This window comes from Arachis ipaensis, chromosome B01 (genome assembly GCF_000816755.2).
Source record: "Arachis ipaensis cultivar K30076 chromosome B01, Araip1.1, whole genome shotgun sequence".
NCBI lineage: Eukaryota > Viridiplantae > Streptophyta > Magnoliopsida > Fabales > Fabaceae > Arachis > Arachis ipaensis.
Genome location: NC_029785.2, coordinates 123,010,208 through 123,030,289, shown reverse-complemented (window position 1 = coordinate 123,030,289; position 20,082 = coordinate 123,010,208). Strand labels below are relative to the sequence as shown.

Below are 20,082 nucleotides of genomic sequence, written 5' to 3'. Positions count from 1 at the left end.
TTCATTGCACAAATCAAATCTTTGAGACACCTAAGAAAAATTGACCATAGTCTGTTATCAATGTCAAAGCCTAGTACAAAAGAGGTTGGCAATATCAAGCATACAAACTTAAATGAAATTATGTAATCTTTTTTTGTCCAATTATCACAATTCAAAGAAGTTCGTTAGTAAGAAATTAAAATATTAGAGTACATTTAATTTGTATTTTTATTTTTATCTTTTATTCTTATTTTTTCTTAACTAAATACCGAAAAAAAACACATTAAAATGAAAACATATCTTAATAGTTGTTTTCCTTTTTCAAATTAATTTACATGATTTAATTATATTAATAATTATGTAGATTTAAAAATGCATGCCATCTTAGCTCAGCGGTAGAGCGCGTGGCTTTTAACCACGTGGTCGTGGGTTCGATCCCCACAGATGGCGTTAACAAAGAGAGAGTTATTTATAACCTCTTATGTTAAAATAAAAAAAAATCTTAAACCTATAACTAAAGTCCAATTTAGTGAATAAATAAAAAAATTAAAATATATCAAACTAAATTAAACATTATAAAAAAATGGACTTGCCCTGGGCCAACCGGGAAGGGCCCCAAGAGGTCGACTCCCCATTGTGCAAAAGGTCGGGAGGACGTCAGTAGGCTCAGCTCGGAAGCCGGCGCTCTATGGAAGTTGGCGTTCTGTTGACACTTGGCGCATTTTTTCATGAATTCTCTGGAGTCATTCATCATTGACGGCCAGGGCTTTACCCCCGATATGGTGGCCGCAGCATCCCTCGTGGACTTCTCTGAGCACGTAGTCTGTCTGGTCGGGGTGTAGGCACTTCAGCAAAGGTTGGCTGAGTCCCTTTTTGAATAGCTGGTCCTGTATGACCGTATACTTGGCAGCCTCCCTTCTCAACGCTTTGGCTTCCTTCCCATCCCCAGGGAGTTTGCCGTTTTTCAAGAAATCGGTGATGGGGTCCATCCAAGAGGGGCTCATCTTGGTCAGGTGTAGAGCAACTGCGGGCTCTTTCGTGATGCCTTGAATGAGGGAGTGGTTGCCGGTTCTAGGTTTTGTGCTTACCAACTTAGATAGGAGGTCTGCTCGTGTGTTCCTTTCCCTTGGGACGTGTTGGACCGTAACCTCCTCAAATTGTTTGCTCAGCTCTTTGACCCTTTTCAAGTATTTTTGCAGCAGCGAGTCTCTGGCTTGGTAGCTTCCATTTACTTGCACGGTGACGACCTGCGAGTCGCTGCATACTTCTAACCTTGTGGCCCCGAATTCCTGAGCTAGAACCAATCCCCCTAGAAGGGCTTCGTATTCTGCTTGGTTGTTTGATATGGGAAACTCGAACTTAACCGATTGTTCGTAAATGACTCCGTCCGGGCTTTCTAGGATGATCCCAGGACCTCCAGACGTCTGGTTGGAAGCTCCGTCCACATGGAGTTTCCACCGTGTGCCCGTGTCCTCGGTTGGATTTCCGATCACTTCCACTAGGAAGTTCGCCATTGCTTGTGCCTTAATCGCGTGTCGGGGTTCGTAGCTCAGATCGTATTGGGACAGCTCGATGGCCCAGGTCATCATCCTCCCCGCCAAATTAGGTTTTGGGAGCACCTGGCAGATCCCCTGGTCCGTTCTCACGACCACCTGGTGACCCTGGAAGTATTGTCGTAGTCTGCGGGAAGAGATCAAGAGCGCTAGTGCCAGTTTCTCTAGCTTCCTGTACCTAAGTTCTGCCCCTTGCAGCGCTCTACTCACGAAGTAAATCGGTTGCTGGGCCTTCCCTTCTTCTTGCACCAGCACCCCTGCAAGCGCTCCTTCTGTTATGGCTAGGTATAGGTAGAGTGGTTCCCCGGCTCTGGGTTTCCTGAGCACAGGTGGTGCTGCTAGGATTTCTTTGAAGTGGTTGAATGCCTCCTCGCATGCCGGAGTCCATTCAAACGCTATTCCCTTCTTTATCAAGTTGAAGAAGGGTAGGGCCTTTGCTGCCGATGCGCCGAGGAATCGGGACAATGCGGTGAGCCTTCCCGCCAGCTGCTGAACGTCTTTGATGAAACCCGGGCTCCTCATCTGGAGTATCGCTTGGCACTTTTCGGGGTTGGCTTCCACTCCCCTTTGGGTTATCATGAACCCTAGGAACTTTCCGGCCTCCATGGCAAAGGCGCACTTAAGCGGGTTGAGCCTCATGTCGTGTTGTCGGAGGGATGCGAACACATTCTCCAGGTCGCTTATGAGGTCATCAGGTCGGGCGATTTTTGCAAGGATATCGTCCACATAGACTTCCACCATCTTGTCGATAAGATCGCTGAATATTTTGTTCATCAACCTCTGGTACGTTGCCCCCGCGTTTTTCATTCCAAAAGGCATCACCTTGTAGCAGTAGGTCCCTCCCGGCGTTATGAACGCCGTTTTATCCTCATCTGGCCGGTGCATCGGTATCTAGTTGTAGCCAGAGTAGGCGTCCATGAAGCTTAGATACCGGTATCCCGCGGCCGCGTCAACGAGTGCATCAATGTTGGGGAGGGGGTAGCAGTCCTTGGGACATGCCTTGTTGAGATCAGAGTAGTCCACGCACATCCTCCATCTCCCATTGTGCTTTTTTACCAGGACCACATTTGACAACCAGGTAGAGTAGTCTAGTTCCTGGATAAACCCTGCTTCAAGGAGGCTGGCCGTTTGTCTGGCCACTTCCTCTGCCCTTTCCTGAGACATTTTTCTTCTCCTTTGAGCCACTCGTTTGGCTTCTGGCCTGATGGCTAGGTGATGTGACATGAACCCGGAGTCTATCCCCGGCATATCGGCAGGTGTCCAAGCAAACAAGTCGCCGTTGGCTCTGATCATTTCCATCAAGGGCTCTTTTAATTCATGGGGGAGGTTCCTATTCACGAACGTGAACTTTTCCTCCGTGTTCCCGACCCTAAACTTTTCCAGGTCCCCTTCTGGTTTGAGCCTGGGCTTGTCGTCAATTCTGGCATCCAAGTCGGCGAGAAATACCCCCGATGCTTCTCTAAATTTCTTTCTTAATGCGAGACTGGCGTTGTCGCAAGCGACCGCCGTTTCCAGGTCTCCCCTCACAGATCCTACTGACCCTTCTTCAATTATGAACTTCATTACCAACATCCTTGTGCTGATGACTCCTCCTAGGTCGTTGATGGTTTTTCTCCCCAGGATGATGTTGTAGGCGGTGGAGTCTCTAGGATCACGAACTCGACCATTATCGTTCTTCTCCCTTGGCCTTGTCCCAATGAGGTCGGCAGGGTGATTATGCCATCCGGCTTAATGAAGTGGTCGCCGAGCCCTACGACGCCGTGCTGGTGAGTCTGTAGGTCGGTGTTCCTTAGGCCTAAAGCGTCGAACACATTGCGGAACATGATGTTTGAGTCTGCCCCCGTATCTACAAGGATTCGCTTGACGAGACCGGTTTCTACTCTGGCCGTTATGACCATGGGAGGGCTTTCTCCGACGTCGTCGAACCATTGATCCTCTGGGCCGAATGAAATGGGTGGGTGCTTCCTCGCGCTTCGTGCAGAGGACGAGGAGACCGCCAGAACTTTGGCGTCTTTCCTATGCGCCGACCTTGATCTAGGTGCCGCATTCCTAGCTGTTACTACGTTCACTATGGTGAGGCCTTGGTCGTCGCCCTCCGGTTCTTGGCGTCGCTTTGCTGCCTGAGTCCTGTCTTCGCCGTCGTGGTCGTGATTCCGTCATCTCGGCTCTCTAATGAGGTGGGAGAATTCAGCTAGCTTTCCATCCCTGATCGCTTGTTCTAATGCGTCCTTTAGGTCGAAGCAATCCTGTGTCTTGTGCCCATAGCCCTTGTGATAGTCACAGTAGAGGCTTCGGTTTCCCTCTGTTCGTTCTTTTAGTGGTCGAGGCTTCGACAAGATCCCCTTTTCGGCGATTTGTTGATAAACTTCCATGATTGGTGCGGTGAGGGGAGTGTAATTGGTGAACTTCCCGACACGAGGAAACGGTCTGGGTGCCTTGCTCGGACCGCCGTCCCTGGCGTGTTCCTTTTGTCCTTCTCTGCTCCTGCGGTGCTGGTCTTGGTTGTAAGAGGGCTGCCGTTTGTTGGCAGCCACGACTTGGCTAACTTCTTCGTTGTTGATGTACTCCTTGGCTACACATTGGATCTCCTGCATGGTCCACACCGGCTTCGTGGTGAGGTGCTTTCTGAGGTCCTCGTTCAGGAGCCCGTTTGTTAGGCACAAGCTTGCAACTGAGTCCGTCAGCCCATCTATTTCCAGGCACTCGTCGTTGAATCGGTCTAGGTATTTCCTGGTCGGCACTCTGGGCCGCTGGGCCACTCCAAGCAGGTTGATTGGGTGTTTTGCTTTTGCAATTCTAGTCGTGAATTGGGCTAAGAAGGTGTGGCTGATGTCCACAAAACTGGTCACCGAGCCTTGCGGAAGGTTGTTGAACCACCGTATTGCAGGTCCCGCCAGGGTGACCGGGAAAGTGTGGCACCTTACCTCATCTCCCACTCCCTCCAAGTTCATCCTGGCCTCAAAGGCCGTGAGGTGTTCCAGCGGGTCTTACATTCCGTCATACCTCATGTCCGTTGGCTTGTCAAAGTGTTTTGGCAGCCGGACCTCGAGGATGGAACGGTGAAATGGGGTCGCTCCCATTATCACGGGTCCCCGCGTTCTCGTTGTTCTCCCTTCGTCGTCCTCCTGACGAGTCTCCTCGTGGTTGCGATCTGTGGTATGCCGCCTTTCGTGCCTGGTGTAGATGAGGGGGTCGTGGCGTCTTCTCACGCGTCCTCTTTCCCCGGCGCTCTCGGATTCAGCCTGAGGGCTGGCTGTGCGTCTGGAATGGCTCCTTGAGTGAGAACGAGAGTGGCTTTAGTCTGGGGTGTGCTGGTCGTGTTCCCGGTCTGCTAGCCGGCGTTCCAAGTCTTGCATCCTGTGGCGTAGTTCCTGCATTATTCTGGCATGGTTGTCGCCAGTTCCCCCGAAAGGGCGTCTTTCGAGAGATCGGGTGGTACGTCTCGGAGGGGACCTCGTGCACGGTCGGGGAGAAATCGCGGAGGGTTCCCCTCTGCGCTCGGTCTCGCGGCCTGTCTCTCCCAAAACAACGTCCATCCAGGCGACTAGCTCCCCACAGACGCGCCAATGTTCGGTAGGTCGGATACCGGATGGGTTGGGTTGATACCTTGATCAAAGAAGGGGAAGTCGTCTGGTCGCACGTCTCTGAGTTGAGGATAGGCAGAGTCCCGAGCTCTTCGGATGTAGAGGGGGGTGTCACCTGTAAAGACACTCCGACGCTCAAGTCAGTGAAATGTGCAGGCGAGTAAAGGTTGGGTGGTATGTGACGTACCTTGGGGGAAGGGCAGGTCCTTCCCTATTTATACCGTGTCAGAGGTGGGCCCTGCAAGGGCAGGTCCATCTTCTTCGAGACCTCCCTCGCACAGCTGTAGCGAAGCTGTCAGGGACGCGTGTCTGGGTCGGCAATCGGGCGCCTTGTTACTAATTGTCCGGGTCGGGTGGCGCCCGGGTCGGGCCGGCCCACATTCAGTCTGGGCCAGGCCGTAACATATACGATATTAACTTCACTCTACTTTGCATGTATTAAGAGGCTGTTTTGTGGGTGGAAATGCTGTGAAAATTTGATGTTGATGAGAAATAACTTGCAACAGGATCATTTTACTGTCTAAATCTAATCTAACTAAAAGAATTTCAGCATAGGATAGTTTTATATTATAGTAATAATTCTTGTTATTTGCTTTTCAAAATTTAGCTCATCATATACGATTACACCTACTTTTTGAAATATTTGGTCTGAAATGCTTGCTATAAACTGATTTTTCTTAACAGGCACTATTGCTGCTGACATTGACATTCACTTACCAACAGTGCAACAAAGGGAGTTCATTAGATTAGAATTCACTTACCATTGTTAAACTCATGCCTTAGAAGTCATAGTATACTTGTGCTTTAGAGTTGCTATTTTGCATTCCTTTTTTTATCGTTTTACATGGTCTTCATCCTATGTTAATTCCTAAGTTGTTAATATAAACAACTTATGACTTTAGTATTAAGAAGTCATTGTTTAATGACTTTTGACTTTTCTATAATTTGCCCTGCCACTTATCCTTAACATTTTCTGTAGGATGGGTTTATAAATTGCATGTACGATATTCGCTTCAATATACTTTTGGCATGTATTAAGATGCCATTTTTCAGGTGTGAATGATGTGAAAAATTAATGTTGATGAGATGTAACCTTTTTTTGACAGATTGATGAGATGTAACTTACTTGCAAAAAGGATCATTATATTGTCTAAATTTAACTTAAAAAATTGCCTGTAATAAGTCAAAATGGTTTAATTGCAAATTATCTTTCAACATGTGCTCCAATGATAACAAACACGAAGATAACATCCATGAGGAACCGAAGATTGATTACATAAAGCAATAACTCGCATGTTTTTAGAACCGTGTTAATTGTCTTATTGTGGTTATTTATATGATAATAAACTAACTGAAAAGCATATGTTATTATATTAATGAAACTTATGAAAAAATAAGAAAGATATCACAAAACGCATACAAAAAGCTTTAATAAACAAAATTAGATATTTAAAATAGTTCTTAAATTTGGGATGTTACATTATGGGTGTGAAAATTATCCCATATAACACGAATTCTGAATTTTATTTTCCTGTTGCACTGTTTTGTCTAGCTGGGTACTTGTAGTATGAGTTAACTAAGTAAACCTTGATGAAGGATTTAGGCATTTAGCAATGTTTTTCACTTTTCAATCAATGTTTTTGTCAGAGGCACAGCAATTTTGGACGACAAATGCATTGCATGCGGAAAAAAGCTCTTGGCACTACACTTATAGTTTAGAAGGTTTAGTCTGGTTAGTCTTACATCGAGAAGAGCACGCAGAAAGAGATGGGGTTTTAGTATAAAAGAAAAAATATTAAAGCATATCCTTCCCGGTTTTCGGACTAAGATCAAGTGAAGTATGGTGAGTTTTAACCTGCACCTGGTCAATTGAGGTTAATGAAGAACCTTTTACCTCTAATACAGGTTAGTGCAAAGGTGTCCCTTTTTTATGATATTGTCATAAAATCCTTATGATTTGTTAAGGTGTCTCTTTTTTATGATATTGTCAAAAAATCCTTGTGATTTATTATGAATTATGTAATAGAATCTAACAAAATCAAGGAAAATGCTATTTATACGTTACCTTTCAGCCACTCTCTCACCTCACCTCTTGTGCTTTCTTCTCTTCTTGCAAAAAGGGTTTCATTGCATGCACCTCAATTCTCTTCTCTTCGATTGCGCCAACCTCACTTTTTACTTCTCTTCGATTGCACCAATCTCACTTCTCACTTTCTTTTCTTCTCCACGGTGCCCTTTGCTTTGCTTTGCGCTATTTTTGGTTCTTGTTATCTTAGGGTTTTGATTATAAATTTTGATTCAATGGAATCCATAAACTCGAATGATGAGGTTTGTATTTAATTTACTTCATATGTTAATTTTTTATTCTTGATTTGATTTTAATTTTTTTATTATATCTTAGGGTTTTTTGTTCTTGTTATCTTAGGCTTATGCTTCTGATATGTGGCTTCATTATGTCATTTAGATCCTTTTACATCATGTACGTTGTGTGATTATATCCTGAAAAATTTATGTTATAAATTTGTGTAATGAAAAAAATGTTTAGCTCCTGGATTGTAGTCAAATTGGTAGTTTGCATATTTGAAATTTCTGCATTTACTTAGATTAGATGATGATGTTGATTCTATGAATGTGTTGGGGTTTAGTGTTATATTTGACTATTGAGTTTGATTATGATGTTTACTGAATTTGATTATATTCAAGATTAGTGCTATATTTGACTACTGAATTTGATTATATTCAGGTTCAATGCTTGACAACTAATTTGTCTTGTTTATTCATAGAAAATTGAGAGCGTTTTTATACCTGATTTAATTTTAAATTTTTTATTATCTATGTTTTAGGTTGTTCCAAGCATAGGAATGGCATTCTCCTCTGTATGTTCTAGAATTGGTTATCGAAGATAAAAAATTGATCCATTAAAGAAGACAAATCCTTTCGAGAAAAATTATAAAGTTAGGATTATTGTGAAAAGGGATAAGAAGATGGAATATGTGTTAACCTTTGTGAATATCCAGCACAACCATGCTATTAGTCCTAGCATGGCAAAGACCCTAAGAAAGAATAGGGAACTAAGCTTGCATGCCAAACGGATAGCTAAGATCATTGATTAAGCTAGTGTTACAATGAGAAACACATATCAGAGTTTAGCAACTGCTACTGGTGGCTATGATAAATTAACTTTTACTGAAAAAGATCTTCGGAATCATGTAGCAAAAAGTGTCAGAGTCATACAAGAGGAGGGGGATGAGCAATCGTTAATGCAGTATTTTCATCGGATGCAACAATAAAACTGCAACTTCTTTTACAAAGTTAAATTGGATGAGCAACATCACATAGAGCATGCTTTTTGGGCTGATGCTAGAAGTCGTACTGCTTATGAGCACTTTGGGGACGTTGTGAGCTTTGATACGACGTACCTAACAAATAGGTACGACACCACAATTATATATTTCAAGTTAATTATATATACTTTGGTTTTTGCATGTGTTTGATGGATAAGGATAGGTAGAATAGAATGAATTTGTTGCTGCTGTGCATGATATACTGAGTTTGATTATGTACTCTTATTTTTGCATATGTTTGATGTATAGGGATAGGTAGAATAGAATGAATTTGCTACTGCTGCTCTGCATGATATACTAAGTTTGATTGTTTGATTTAGTCAGTTTGATTATGTTCTCTTGTTTTTATTATAGGTATGATATGCCTTTTGCCTCATTTGTTGGGGTTAACCACCATGGCCAATCATTGCTACTTGGTTGCGCTCTTCTTTTATGCGAAGAAGAGAGTTCCTTTGTTTGGTTATTTAATTGTTGGATACGATGTATGGGTGGCAAGCCGCCTATTGACATATTGACGGATCAATGCAAAGTTTTGCGGAATGCCATTGAAAAAGTTGTTGCCAATGAGACAACATTGATGGTGTATTTGGCATATCATGAAGAAAATTTCAAAAAAAATAGGAGCATGCAAGCAATTTAACGAGATTAGTGCTGATATGACATATATTGTATGGGATTCTAGGTCTAAGGAAGCATTTGAGAGCTCTTGGATTGATTTTATCAACAGATTTAGTTTGCATGATAATAATTGGTTAGCAGGTATTTTATCAGTTTGATTATCTTATATATACTGTTTGTTTATTTATCATTTATTAATCAATATGCCTTACAAGTTTGATTATGTCCATTTTATGGTTTCAGATTTGTACGAAGAACGTGACAGGTAGGTCACTATTTTTCTTAGTAACAGTTTTTGGGCAGGCATGCGTAGCACTCAAAGGAGTGAAAGCATGCATGCGTTTATAAAAGGCTACCTAACCTCAAAGAGCAACTTGCAACAATTTGTAACACAATATGACAATTGTCTTGCAAATAAAGCTCAACAAGAATATGAATTGGATGTTGCCAGTTTCAATACCATTATCCCTTGTGCTACTGCCACTGCTATTGAAAAACAGTTTCGGTTGTGCTAAACATGCACACCACTTTCAGCCACTATTTTCAGCCACCGTATTTATATACATATACAATACAAAATACAAAATTCAAAAATTAAAAATAAAAACCTCACTCCCAACCTTACTCTCACGCGCTGAAACAACGTTCTTCTTTCTCCTTACCTTACTCTCACTCTCACTCTCCGACGCGACTCGTTCCTCATCCTCATTCTCAACGGTGATTTTCCTTCCCCCTCTCTCCGGCGACATGATTCTCCTTCCCTCTCTCTTGGGTGGCACAATTCTTCTTTGCTCTCTTTCAGGCGCGGTTGCGATTCTCCTTCCTCTGTCTCGGGCGTGGTGCTCTCTGTCTCAAGCACGAATTTCATCGACTGCATTTTTCTTGTTTGATTCTGTAAGGTAAATTTCTATTCCTTGTTTGGTTATGCATTATTCTTGTTTTATTCCATCATCTTCTTTGACGGCATTTTTCTTGTTCGTTTCCAACATCTATCAACTTCTTCGACTACATTTTTTTTTGTCATTTTGAGTTTCTATAAATGAATTTGTGTTGTGCATATTTTGTACTAAAAATATTTAAGTTAGGGTTTTGAATTGAAGTCTCAGTATGCTAATTTTAACAATTGATTATTAGTAGACTATTAATTGATTATAACTGGATTTTTGTGATATGAGTTGGAGTATGTTTGATTATTACACTGAATGAGTTTGATTATGCTCAGTTTTTTAAAATTATATTATAGCATAGTTGGATGTTTTCATATCCAATACTCTTGTCAACATTTATGTCAGAATTGGCAATTTGTTTTGTGCGCGGAAGCTGTTTGCTGAAATGCCCCAAAGAAAACACTGTTTCCTGGTCTTGTTTGAATTCAGGATATGCACAAAATGGCATGCCTGATGACGCTTGTATTTTATTCAAAGAGATGATTTTTGCTGGCCTCATGCCAAATCACTATGCCATTGGCAGTGCCCTTCGAGCTTGCCAAGACGGAGGTCCAACTAGGCTTAAACTCGGCATGGATATTCATGCCTTAATTTCTAAGTCTCCATTTTTTTCAGACTTAAACAAATGTGATATCTACAGCATGTTTGATTACAACTGAATTTTGTGATATGATTTGGAGTCTATTTGATTATGCTCAACTTTTAAAACATGATATTACAGCATGTTTGATTATAGCATACTTGATATTTGATTATTGAGTTTTAACTTTTTTTATTTTTGAATTTGATTGGATTTTGATTGTTTAATTTGCTAGTTTTGAAATATGCGAAAGAAGACTACACCAAAACGAGTAGAAAGAGAACCAGAAAACAGGGATACCAAAGAAAATAAAAGAAAAATGTAACCAAAAGACTTCGAAGGAGATGGAGTGGAGAAAGGTATTTTGTCTTTATTTTTTATCTTTTATGCTAGATTTTTTTTTCATTTGATAAGGTCTTTGCATGCTTTGATTTTATTATGCAGAGTGCATTACTAAATATTAGTTTACACAATGAATCATATGCCACTTTAGCTAACACATGCTGTATTTTAGTGTTTGATTATTATCTCTGAATTTCAGAAATAATACCCACTGAATGCAGTGTTGAGTTCAAATCTTTTATTTTGCCACTTTAGCTAACACATACTGTAACTGATGATTCCCAAGCATGATACATTGCTACTGTGTGTGTGCAGTAAAGAGAAGTGTGAGTTGCATTTGCTCCAATTATTGGTCTTTTCGGGTGATTAACTTGCAACTTTCAAAGTTTGACCTATAATTCTGGGTTTCCAATAAAGTTGCTATCATTGTGTCCATGATCTATATCTAGCTGCATTGCACTAATAAAGTAAAAACATTATTCACAGTAACCTCCAACACTAGTCTTACATAGGTCTGGTTGATTATTAACACTAGGTCACAAGCTAAGCGCTTATTAATAATTAATTATTAAAGTTTAAAATTAATTAATTAATCAATTAATAAAGAAGCACGAAGAATCTGCAGGTCCTTTTAGTTGGAAACCAATTCATCATCAATTAGGTTGTCAAAATTCAAGAAACAGCATTCCTTCTTGTTATATATAGTCAACATGGTCTAAAAATTAAGTGTTAGTAACGGTAATTAATAAGAAAATGTGTCATTAATAGGAACTCTAATGTGCTATATATATGTTGACACGAGAAGCGCACCAAACTTGTTAGCGACACTTTCTTCTGATTATTTGAATGATGGGTAACGCAACGAAATCCGAGCAATGGGTTTTGGATCTCTCTTGGGTATTCCCAAGGAGAATTTAAACCATGATTTGATTTTGGCCCTTGCAAATGCCTATAATCCCTCCAAATTTCATCTTCTCACTCCGATAGGAAAAGTAGATGTTACTTGGGATTCAGTTGCAGCTGTCTTTGGATTCCATGTATACGGTAATAATTAAAATTTCTTTAAGATCCTTTGGTTTTATTAATTAGGATTTACTGTATAAAATCAAACATGCTGTATAACATGTTTTAAGATCCTTCATTATGTTGCTATTAAATTTGATTTTTAATATCACTTGATTGGTATAGGAGTATAACTATATATTGAATCTGAATCTTGCATTATTGATGACTTGCTTGTTGAACTTTTTACATATTGAAGCTATTGATGTTAAAAATATCGTGCTATGCTGAGTTTGATTATCATGTTGACTACTGAGTTTGATTATACATATTTACCGAGTTTGATTATAATCATGTTTCTCATTATTTTCTTTAAAATAGGTGACCCATTCAAGGATGTAACTAAAGAGCATGAGCCCATGCTTTTAGAGTTCAAGAAAAAAAGTCCAAATGCTTTGAGACAAATCATGTTAGAAAATCCAAGAGGGGGTCCCAGATTTAGGAGAGCTTTTTCGTTGTATGCATTTATAACATTTTTGTTATCAATAAATACAACAATAACTCGGGATAAAATTTTTCCATTTGTAATTGATATTGATAATCTAATGAAGTACAATTGGATTAGATGCATTGTTGATGGCCTTGCTGATGGAGTTAACAACTTTAAAGAAGGAGTGGTGTCAAGTTTGAATTGGTGCATATATGTGCTTCAGGTATTTTTCATTTAAACTAATATTTCTTTTAGGGGTAATTTTATAATAGTAATCACACTTTTATTTAATAAAAAAAAAAGAAAAATAAAAATCTTCGGCCCGGCGGACCGGCCCGCCCCGCCCCGCCAAAACCCGCCAATTTGGCGGTGCGGGTTTGGCGGGCTTTTTTAATTTGGCGGGCTCCAAATCCTAGCCCGACCCGCCTTTTTTAGCGGGTTTAGCGGATTGGCCCGACGGGCTCGACCCGTTTTGCCACTCTTAATTTCTTTGACTATTATCTAAAGCATGTTTGATTATAATATAACTTTAATTAATTGAATTCAGATTTTATACTTCCATAAGAAAAAATATGGACCATTTGATTTTGAGAAAGAACCACAACTGCCTTGGCTTTCCCATTGGACAAAGAAACTCATTTCTACCCAAATAGCATTAGAAAGAAAAAGTTCATCGATACTTACATTGTCCGCTCTCTAAAATTTCATTTTCTATCCATAATGAATGAATTTTTACTAATTATGCATGTCTTATAGAGGCTGGTTAGGTCAAAGGAAGAGCAACATATGCCTAAAAGGCCAGTTCGACCAAAGAAAAGCGTTGTGAAAGAGGCTACCAAAGTGGAAAAAGAGCAAAGTGAAAAGATAAAAGTGGTAGACAGCCCTAAGAAGGATAAAAAAGAATCGAGGCAAGAAGATTCTGCAAAATCAACCAAAGTAAAAAAACAACAAAATGGAAAGAGAAAAATGGTAGACAGTCCTAATAAGGACAAAAAGGAATTGAGGCAAGAAGACTCTACAAAATCAAAGAGAGAAAAGAAGCCAGAATGAGGAGCAAACACAAATTCCAATGAAAAGTAAGTTAGTTTGGCATTCCCATCATTCTCTATTTTGACTTTTCAGCACTCATGTATACTACATTCACTTTCGTACATGATGTTAAAAATTAATAATTACTTGCTTCCTTTGATTATACATGTTTACATATTTACAAAGTTTGATTATACTCTAAGTTTGATTATACATATTTTTAAAGTTTGATTATACTCATGTTTAGTGCTATATTTGACTACTGAGTCTGAGTTTGATTATACATGCTTACCGAGTTTGATTATAATCAGGTTCAGTGCTATATTTGACTGCTGAGTTTGATTATATTCAGGTTCAGTGCTATATTTGATTGTTGAGTTTGATTATATGTGTTTGCTCAGTTTGATTATGCTCAGGTTTAGTGCTATATTTGACTATTGTGTTTGATTATACATGTTTACTGAGTTTGATTATAAATGACTAACGAGTTTGATTATCCTTCCCATAGTACAATCTAAATCTTCATGAAATATAAATCGCAAATATGTTTGTAGTTTGATTACATCCTTGCTTTTCCGTGTATTATCTACAGCCGGAATGAAAAGAAAACACACTCACCATCAATGCCTACCTTCGACCTTGGAGTTGAATTTCCTCCAACACCTCCAGCACCTCCAACACCTCTAACAACTATGACCTTGGATTCAATTGATGTTCCAACCCAACAAGTGTTGGGTTCAAAGATACCATGCCTAATCAAACAACAGATGTGTCAATAGAGGTGTCAGAACTAATTGTTGAGGAATTAGTATTGGATGCTAATATGATTGAAAAATTATACGAGTGGGTGATGGACAAAAGGAAAGATGAAGAGAAGATTGTGGAAACATTTAGTGGCCAACGCAATCTCTTCCTTAAAAGAACTAATGCGCAAACATTAAAGACACGAAATGAAATAGATAATTAGGTTAGTAACACTAAATATTTTTTTTAGTATAAAGTATTTATTTTATTCTTGAATTATTTGATTATTAATTGTTTGCTTTGCTTGTATCAAGGTGGTCAACTATTATTGACGCATGCTTAATGAGTTACCACAAACAAGATTCAAGAAAGATATATATTGCATGAATTCAGACTCAGTGGTAAGAAATTTTATTATGTATCTCTTCGTTTTTTTATTTGACAGATTTTGTTCTATTCTAATTTATGATCAATTTGATTTTAATTGCAGTTATTGAGTTTTTATAAAGATGGGCAACGTAAGAAGAGCTCTACATCAGCTGACATATCTAGGATCCCTAATTTTATCAAAATTAGGATGCGAGGAAGAAACTTGTTTTCTTACCTTTTTACCATAACCATCATTGGTGGTTATATGCATTAGATATTTGTAATAACAAATTTTACGTCCTCGATCTGTTGTACACATCTTAGACTGCTGAACGGGATGAAATAGATCAATATGTTGTAAGTTTATTTTTTTATAACAACTTTTATTTAGGTCTTGATATTTGATTATCATATAACTTTGACAATTTCAGGACATTTTTTAACAGGCAAGTTATCTTGAGAATATGTTAGGAATTGCGGATCCTGCATATGTTCAAACCTCCTCAACTCCAATAATTGAATATCTGGACACCCAAACAACCAAATTTTCATGATTGTGGTTTGTTTGTAATGAAATGAATGGAATTGTGGGAACTATCAGAAGCCATGCCACAATTCCATCCATTTCATTACAAACAAACCACAATCATGCAAATTTGGTTGTTTGGGTATGTTCAGATATTCAATTGTTGGAGTTGAGGGGGCTTGAACATATGCAGGATCCGCAATTCCTAACATGTTGTCAAGATAACTTTCCTGTTAAAAAATGTTATGAAATTGTCAAAGTTATATGATAATCAAATATCAAGACCTAAATAAAAGTTGTTATAACAAAATAAACTTACAACATATTGATCTATTTCATCCCGTTCAGCAGTCTAAGATATGTACAACGGGTCGAGGACGTAAAACTTGTTATTACAAACATCTAATGCGTATAACCACCAATGACGGTTATGGCAAAAAGGTAAGAAAATAAGTTTTTTTCCTCGCATCCTAATTTTGATAAAATTAGGAATCCTAGATATGTCAGCTGATGTAGAGCTCTTCCCACCTTGCCCATCTTTATAAAAACTCAATAACCGCAATTAAAATCAAATTGATCTAAATTAGAATAGAACAAAATCTGTCAAATAAAAAAACGAAGAGATACATAATAAAATTTTTTACCATTGAGTCTGAATTCATGTAATATATATCTTTCTTGAATTTTGTTTGTGGTAACTCATTAAGCATGCATCAATAATAATTGACCACCTTGATACAAGCAAAGCAAACAATTAATAATCAAATAATTCAAGAATAAAATAAATACTTTATACTAAATAAAATATTTTGTGTTACTAACCCAATTATCTATTTTATTTCGTGGCTTTAATGTTTGCACATTAGTTCTTTTAAGGAAGACATTGCGCTGGCCACTAAGTGTGTGTTTGGATTACAGTTTGCAAACGGGAGTTTGCATAGAATTGATTTTGCAAACTTGATTTTGATGAAAAGTAAGTTTGTATTAACGTGATTTATGTTTGGCAATCTTTATGTCAAAATGGATTATAGTAAAATAAATGTTGTTTGGATTATACTACTCAAAATTACTTTTAGATGAAAAATTACTAAAAGAGACATCAATTAAAATAATTTTTTATATTATTCTATTATTTTACTTTAGATAGTTGAAAATCTTATTAACCCATTTTATAATAAAGTTAATATTTACTTACTAAATTAAAGTAACATATAAAAATTGACAAAATATATTTTAATACATAAAAATACTAATAAATATTAAATTAAAAGATAAAACACTAATGAAATACATAAAAAATAATATCTTATACAAAATTAATACATAAGAACACTATTATTTTTACTGCATGTGATTAATAATTTGATCCCTAATCAAATCTCGAACACGGTCCATTTCTACAGAAGAGCTAATGGTTAGAGTTTGATCTGAGCTTTCACCAACATAACTATTATCTTCTCCATCAAGAATGTTTGCATGTTCATATTGATTAAACTTAGTATCTATTTCAGAATATCTTCTAATAAAATTATGAATAGCCATTGTTGCACACACTATCTGCACTTGAGTTTCAATTTTGAACTTGGGCATGTGTCGCAAGATAGCAAATCTATTTTTTCACACTCCAAAATTCCTTTCTATTGTGCATCTTAAGCTTGAGTGATAATAATTAAATACTTCATTATGATTTGTAAATCCAGAAGAACGCCTAAAATCTGAAAGATGATAGCGCTCACATTTATATGGACCAATATATCCTTTCGGTGTTGGATAACCGGCATCTACCAAATAATATTTACCTAATGAGGAAAAAATTAGTTACATGATAACCAAGTAAATATAGTTTATTTGTAAGAAAATGATAAAAATTAACCTGGAGGAGGATGCGGAAAATTCATGGTAGGAGTTGTAATAGCATTATCAAATACACGAGCATCATGCGCAGTGCCTTCCCATCCAGGTAAAGCAAAAATAAAGCACATGTCCCAATCACATACCGCCATTATATTTTGTGTTGGATATCATTTTCTTCCAATAAATTTGGGTTGATCACTTGGGCTAACCACACATGGGATATGAGTACCATCAATTGCTCCTATAGCATTTTTAAAAAATGGCCAATATCGTTGGTCATTTTTTATTTTGCTATGAACATTCTGAAACTTAGGATCCGATGGCTTAATATATTTAATAGATAATCTCAAGCAAGCAACCAATACCTCATGAAAATGTCTACTTACTGTCTCTTCAGAATGTTGAAATCTTTCTTATATCATCCTATTACCCACTCCATGACCAACCGTATTTAAGAACATTGCAACTATTTCCTGAACTCCCATTTGTCTTGTACATTTTAATCCTTATTCAACTAATTCATCACAAAATTAAAAAAAAATATGTTTTTCCATCCGAAACATTTCATAACAACGAATGCCATGGCCACATAAAATTTCTTGCCCCCATAAATAACATGTTTGTTCACTAGTTCTGCATGATTTTTTGGACAAATAATTGACTGCATATTGACCAATTAATGCAGAAATATTTTCAATTTCAACTGTTTCTTCTTCTAGAATGGAAAGTAATTTTGATTCTTCATGTTGTTCCTTTTCATACTCTTCAAACAAATACTCCATGTTCATTCCAAATTAATTAACAAAAATTAAGTCCTACATAAAAATATAAATAAATTCTTATCAATACCAAGCTAAGAAATAAATTATATATAATAAGAACAATAATTAAGTATCACAAACATTATATTATAAAATGATAAATAAGCAACACACAAATTTTTCTATTGTAAGTCCTAGCATAACAAAAAATTCATGGACAAATTAAAATGGAGTACAATAATAACTTAACTAGTTTTGCATGAAAATCACAAAAAAAAAATAATTTTGCATGAATGGTAGTGGATTATATGCTGCATGTTTGAGCCAATCCAACAATCTTTGATCATATCCTTTTAAGGATACAAACATTTCTCTAGCAAATTTAAACATCATTAGTTGACAACAACAACTATGAAAATCGGAATCACTAATGATCATTTCCATCTTTTGAATCTCAGCCATTACTTCCCCAATAGATGCACCGGGTACTAGAAATGTGGACACAATAGTTGAGCGTGATTCAGATGCAAAGGCAATTCTACTTATTGCATCTACAATTTGCTTTGAGGTAGGGACTTTAAAATTTTTTTCTTTTTGTTGTTTCACAAACCATATCTCTCTTTCTTTTTTCCGTACTCTTTTTACTATTATTTTCTTGAGAAGAGCTAAGATTTATGTGTTGAAATTCAGAACTAACTCCCACACTAGCACCTATACCTTCTTCACTATCTCCATAATCTTCTTCTATATCAACATGACCTTCCTCAAAGTATGGTCGATATCCATCACCATCTTCTTCTATGTCACTAGGTAACATCCCAGATGAGGGAGCCCAAGCAAATTTGCTATTGGCCATAACATTTTTTAAATAATATAGTTAACTCATCTTTAAAAAGAAGTCCTTTATTTCTGAATTTTTCATATAAAGAATTTTCCTGTATGTGTACAACTAATCAACACAAGACTTATTACCAAAATTAAAGTTAAAATTTTTGCTTTAATAATAAGTTATTACGTACCAATTATTTTCTCTCCCACCATTCATTTGGTGCATCAACGGTATGTTTAGTATAATCCCATCCTAAACCCATTTATTTGCTAAAAAGCTTGTACCATGATGACCATTCCTTGTCCCATTTATTTTTTAATTGAATCTTATTATATTGTTTTCCAGTTTTTTCATTAAACTGAGACAAAGCATCCTTCCAACTTTTTTTTGTAAAAGTGGTTCCATTACGTTGCTGTTTAGCAACTTGATCTAAACATGCTTGAATAAATTGTTTAGTAGTCTCCATGTTCCATGCTGCTTTTGTCTTTAGAGATTCATTGTTACTCATTATTCTATTATATATATATATAATCAAATATGTTATCTTTTTTTAAATTTCAAGTAATAATGTGAGAATATTAATTTAATATTATTTTTATACTGTACTTTCAATAATTTTATTTTTATAAAATTTTTTTGGCATCCAACATTCATAATTTTGTTAATACTTATGAATAATTTTTTATTTAGTTTGTCTTTTTTAATGGGATCAATTAATCTATATTATAAAAAAAGTTACAATAAAATATAATATATGAGAATTATAATTATAAATTTTACATAGTCGAATAAAAAATAAAAAATTTCAGCCGAAACAAAAATAAAGTATAATAAAAATATAAAACGAGAACTCACGTAAATAAAAAACGATAAAAATTTTATAAAACCAACAATATATATCATATGAATAAAAGAAATATAATAAAAGATAAAAAAAATTCATATGAACTATATCAAATAAGAAAAATAAAATAAACTTTGTATAAGATATAAACACCGTGCATAAAAGAGAAAAAAATAGAATTCATATGAACAAGAAATAATAAGAATACCTTAAAAATTAATAGCATGCCTGAGAGATTAGAACACTGAAAAAATAATATAAAAAAAGCCAATGATAAAAATAAGTAAAAAATAAAGTCAAATAAAAATAAAAAAGACATTTTACATATTAAACATAAAGAACAGTAAATAATAAAAAAAATTCATATGAACTAAAAAACAATAAGAAATAAAAATATAAAAGAGAGTACTATATATTTTATAATATTAAACAAAAAAATATTTTATAATTTATTTTTGTGTCGTTAGTACTCTTTAATTTAGTATCATTTGGACTATAAATTTTTATTATTTATGACCCCTTTGTTACTTATAATTAGTATATAATAAAAACAAAAATAAAGTACAGTAAAAAGTACAATAAAAATAAAAAATAAAAACAAAAAAAATTCATACAAACATAATATATAATAATCACAACCAACAACATATATTATATGAACAAAAAAATTATAATAAAAAGTAAATA

The 20,082-nt window shown here is 36.5% G+C and overlaps 3 protein-coding genes, 1 long non-coding RNA gene and 1 other non-coding gene across 5 annotated transcripts; 3 read left to right on the top strand and 2 right to left on the bottom strand.

Annotated features, from left to right (window-relative positions):
* On the top strand, nucleotides 358-429 carry TRNAK-UUU. Its single transcript has one exon. It is a non-coding gene; the product is annotated as a tRNA-Lys (tRNA).
* LOC107612427 lies at nucleotides 723-2,111 on the bottom strand. The gene has a single exon (XM_016314138.1). The coding sequence runs from the start codon at nucleotides 2,109-2,111 to the stop codon at nucleotides 723-725; it is 1,389 nt and encodes a 462-aa protein (XP_016169624.1).
* On the bottom strand, nucleotides 3,689-4,483 carry LOC107612416. Its single transcript, XM_016314134.1, has one exon. It carries the CDS (start codon nucleotides 4,481-4,483, stop codon nucleotides 3,689-3,691), a length of 795 nt encoding a protein of 264 aa, XP_016169620.1.
* Nucleotides 6,860-11,638, top strand: LOC107612402. Its single transcript, XR_002347470.1, has 5 exons — nucleotides 6,860-7,021; nucleotides 7,960-8,546; nucleotides 8,815-9,219; nucleotides 9,322-9,977; nucleotides 10,841-11,638. It is a non-coding gene; the product is annotated as an uncharacterized LOC107612402 (long non-coding RNA).
* LOC110266724 (myb-like protein X) lies at nucleotides 11,729-13,489 on the top strand. The gene is made up of 3 exons (XM_021111688.1): nucleotides 11,729-11,991; nucleotides 12,331-12,662; nucleotides 13,196-13,489. Exons 1-3 carry the CDS (start codon nucleotides 11,823-11,825, stop codon nucleotides 13,487-13,489), a joined length of 795 nt encoding a protein of 264 aa, XP_020967347.1. The 5' UTR covers nucleotides 11,729-11,822.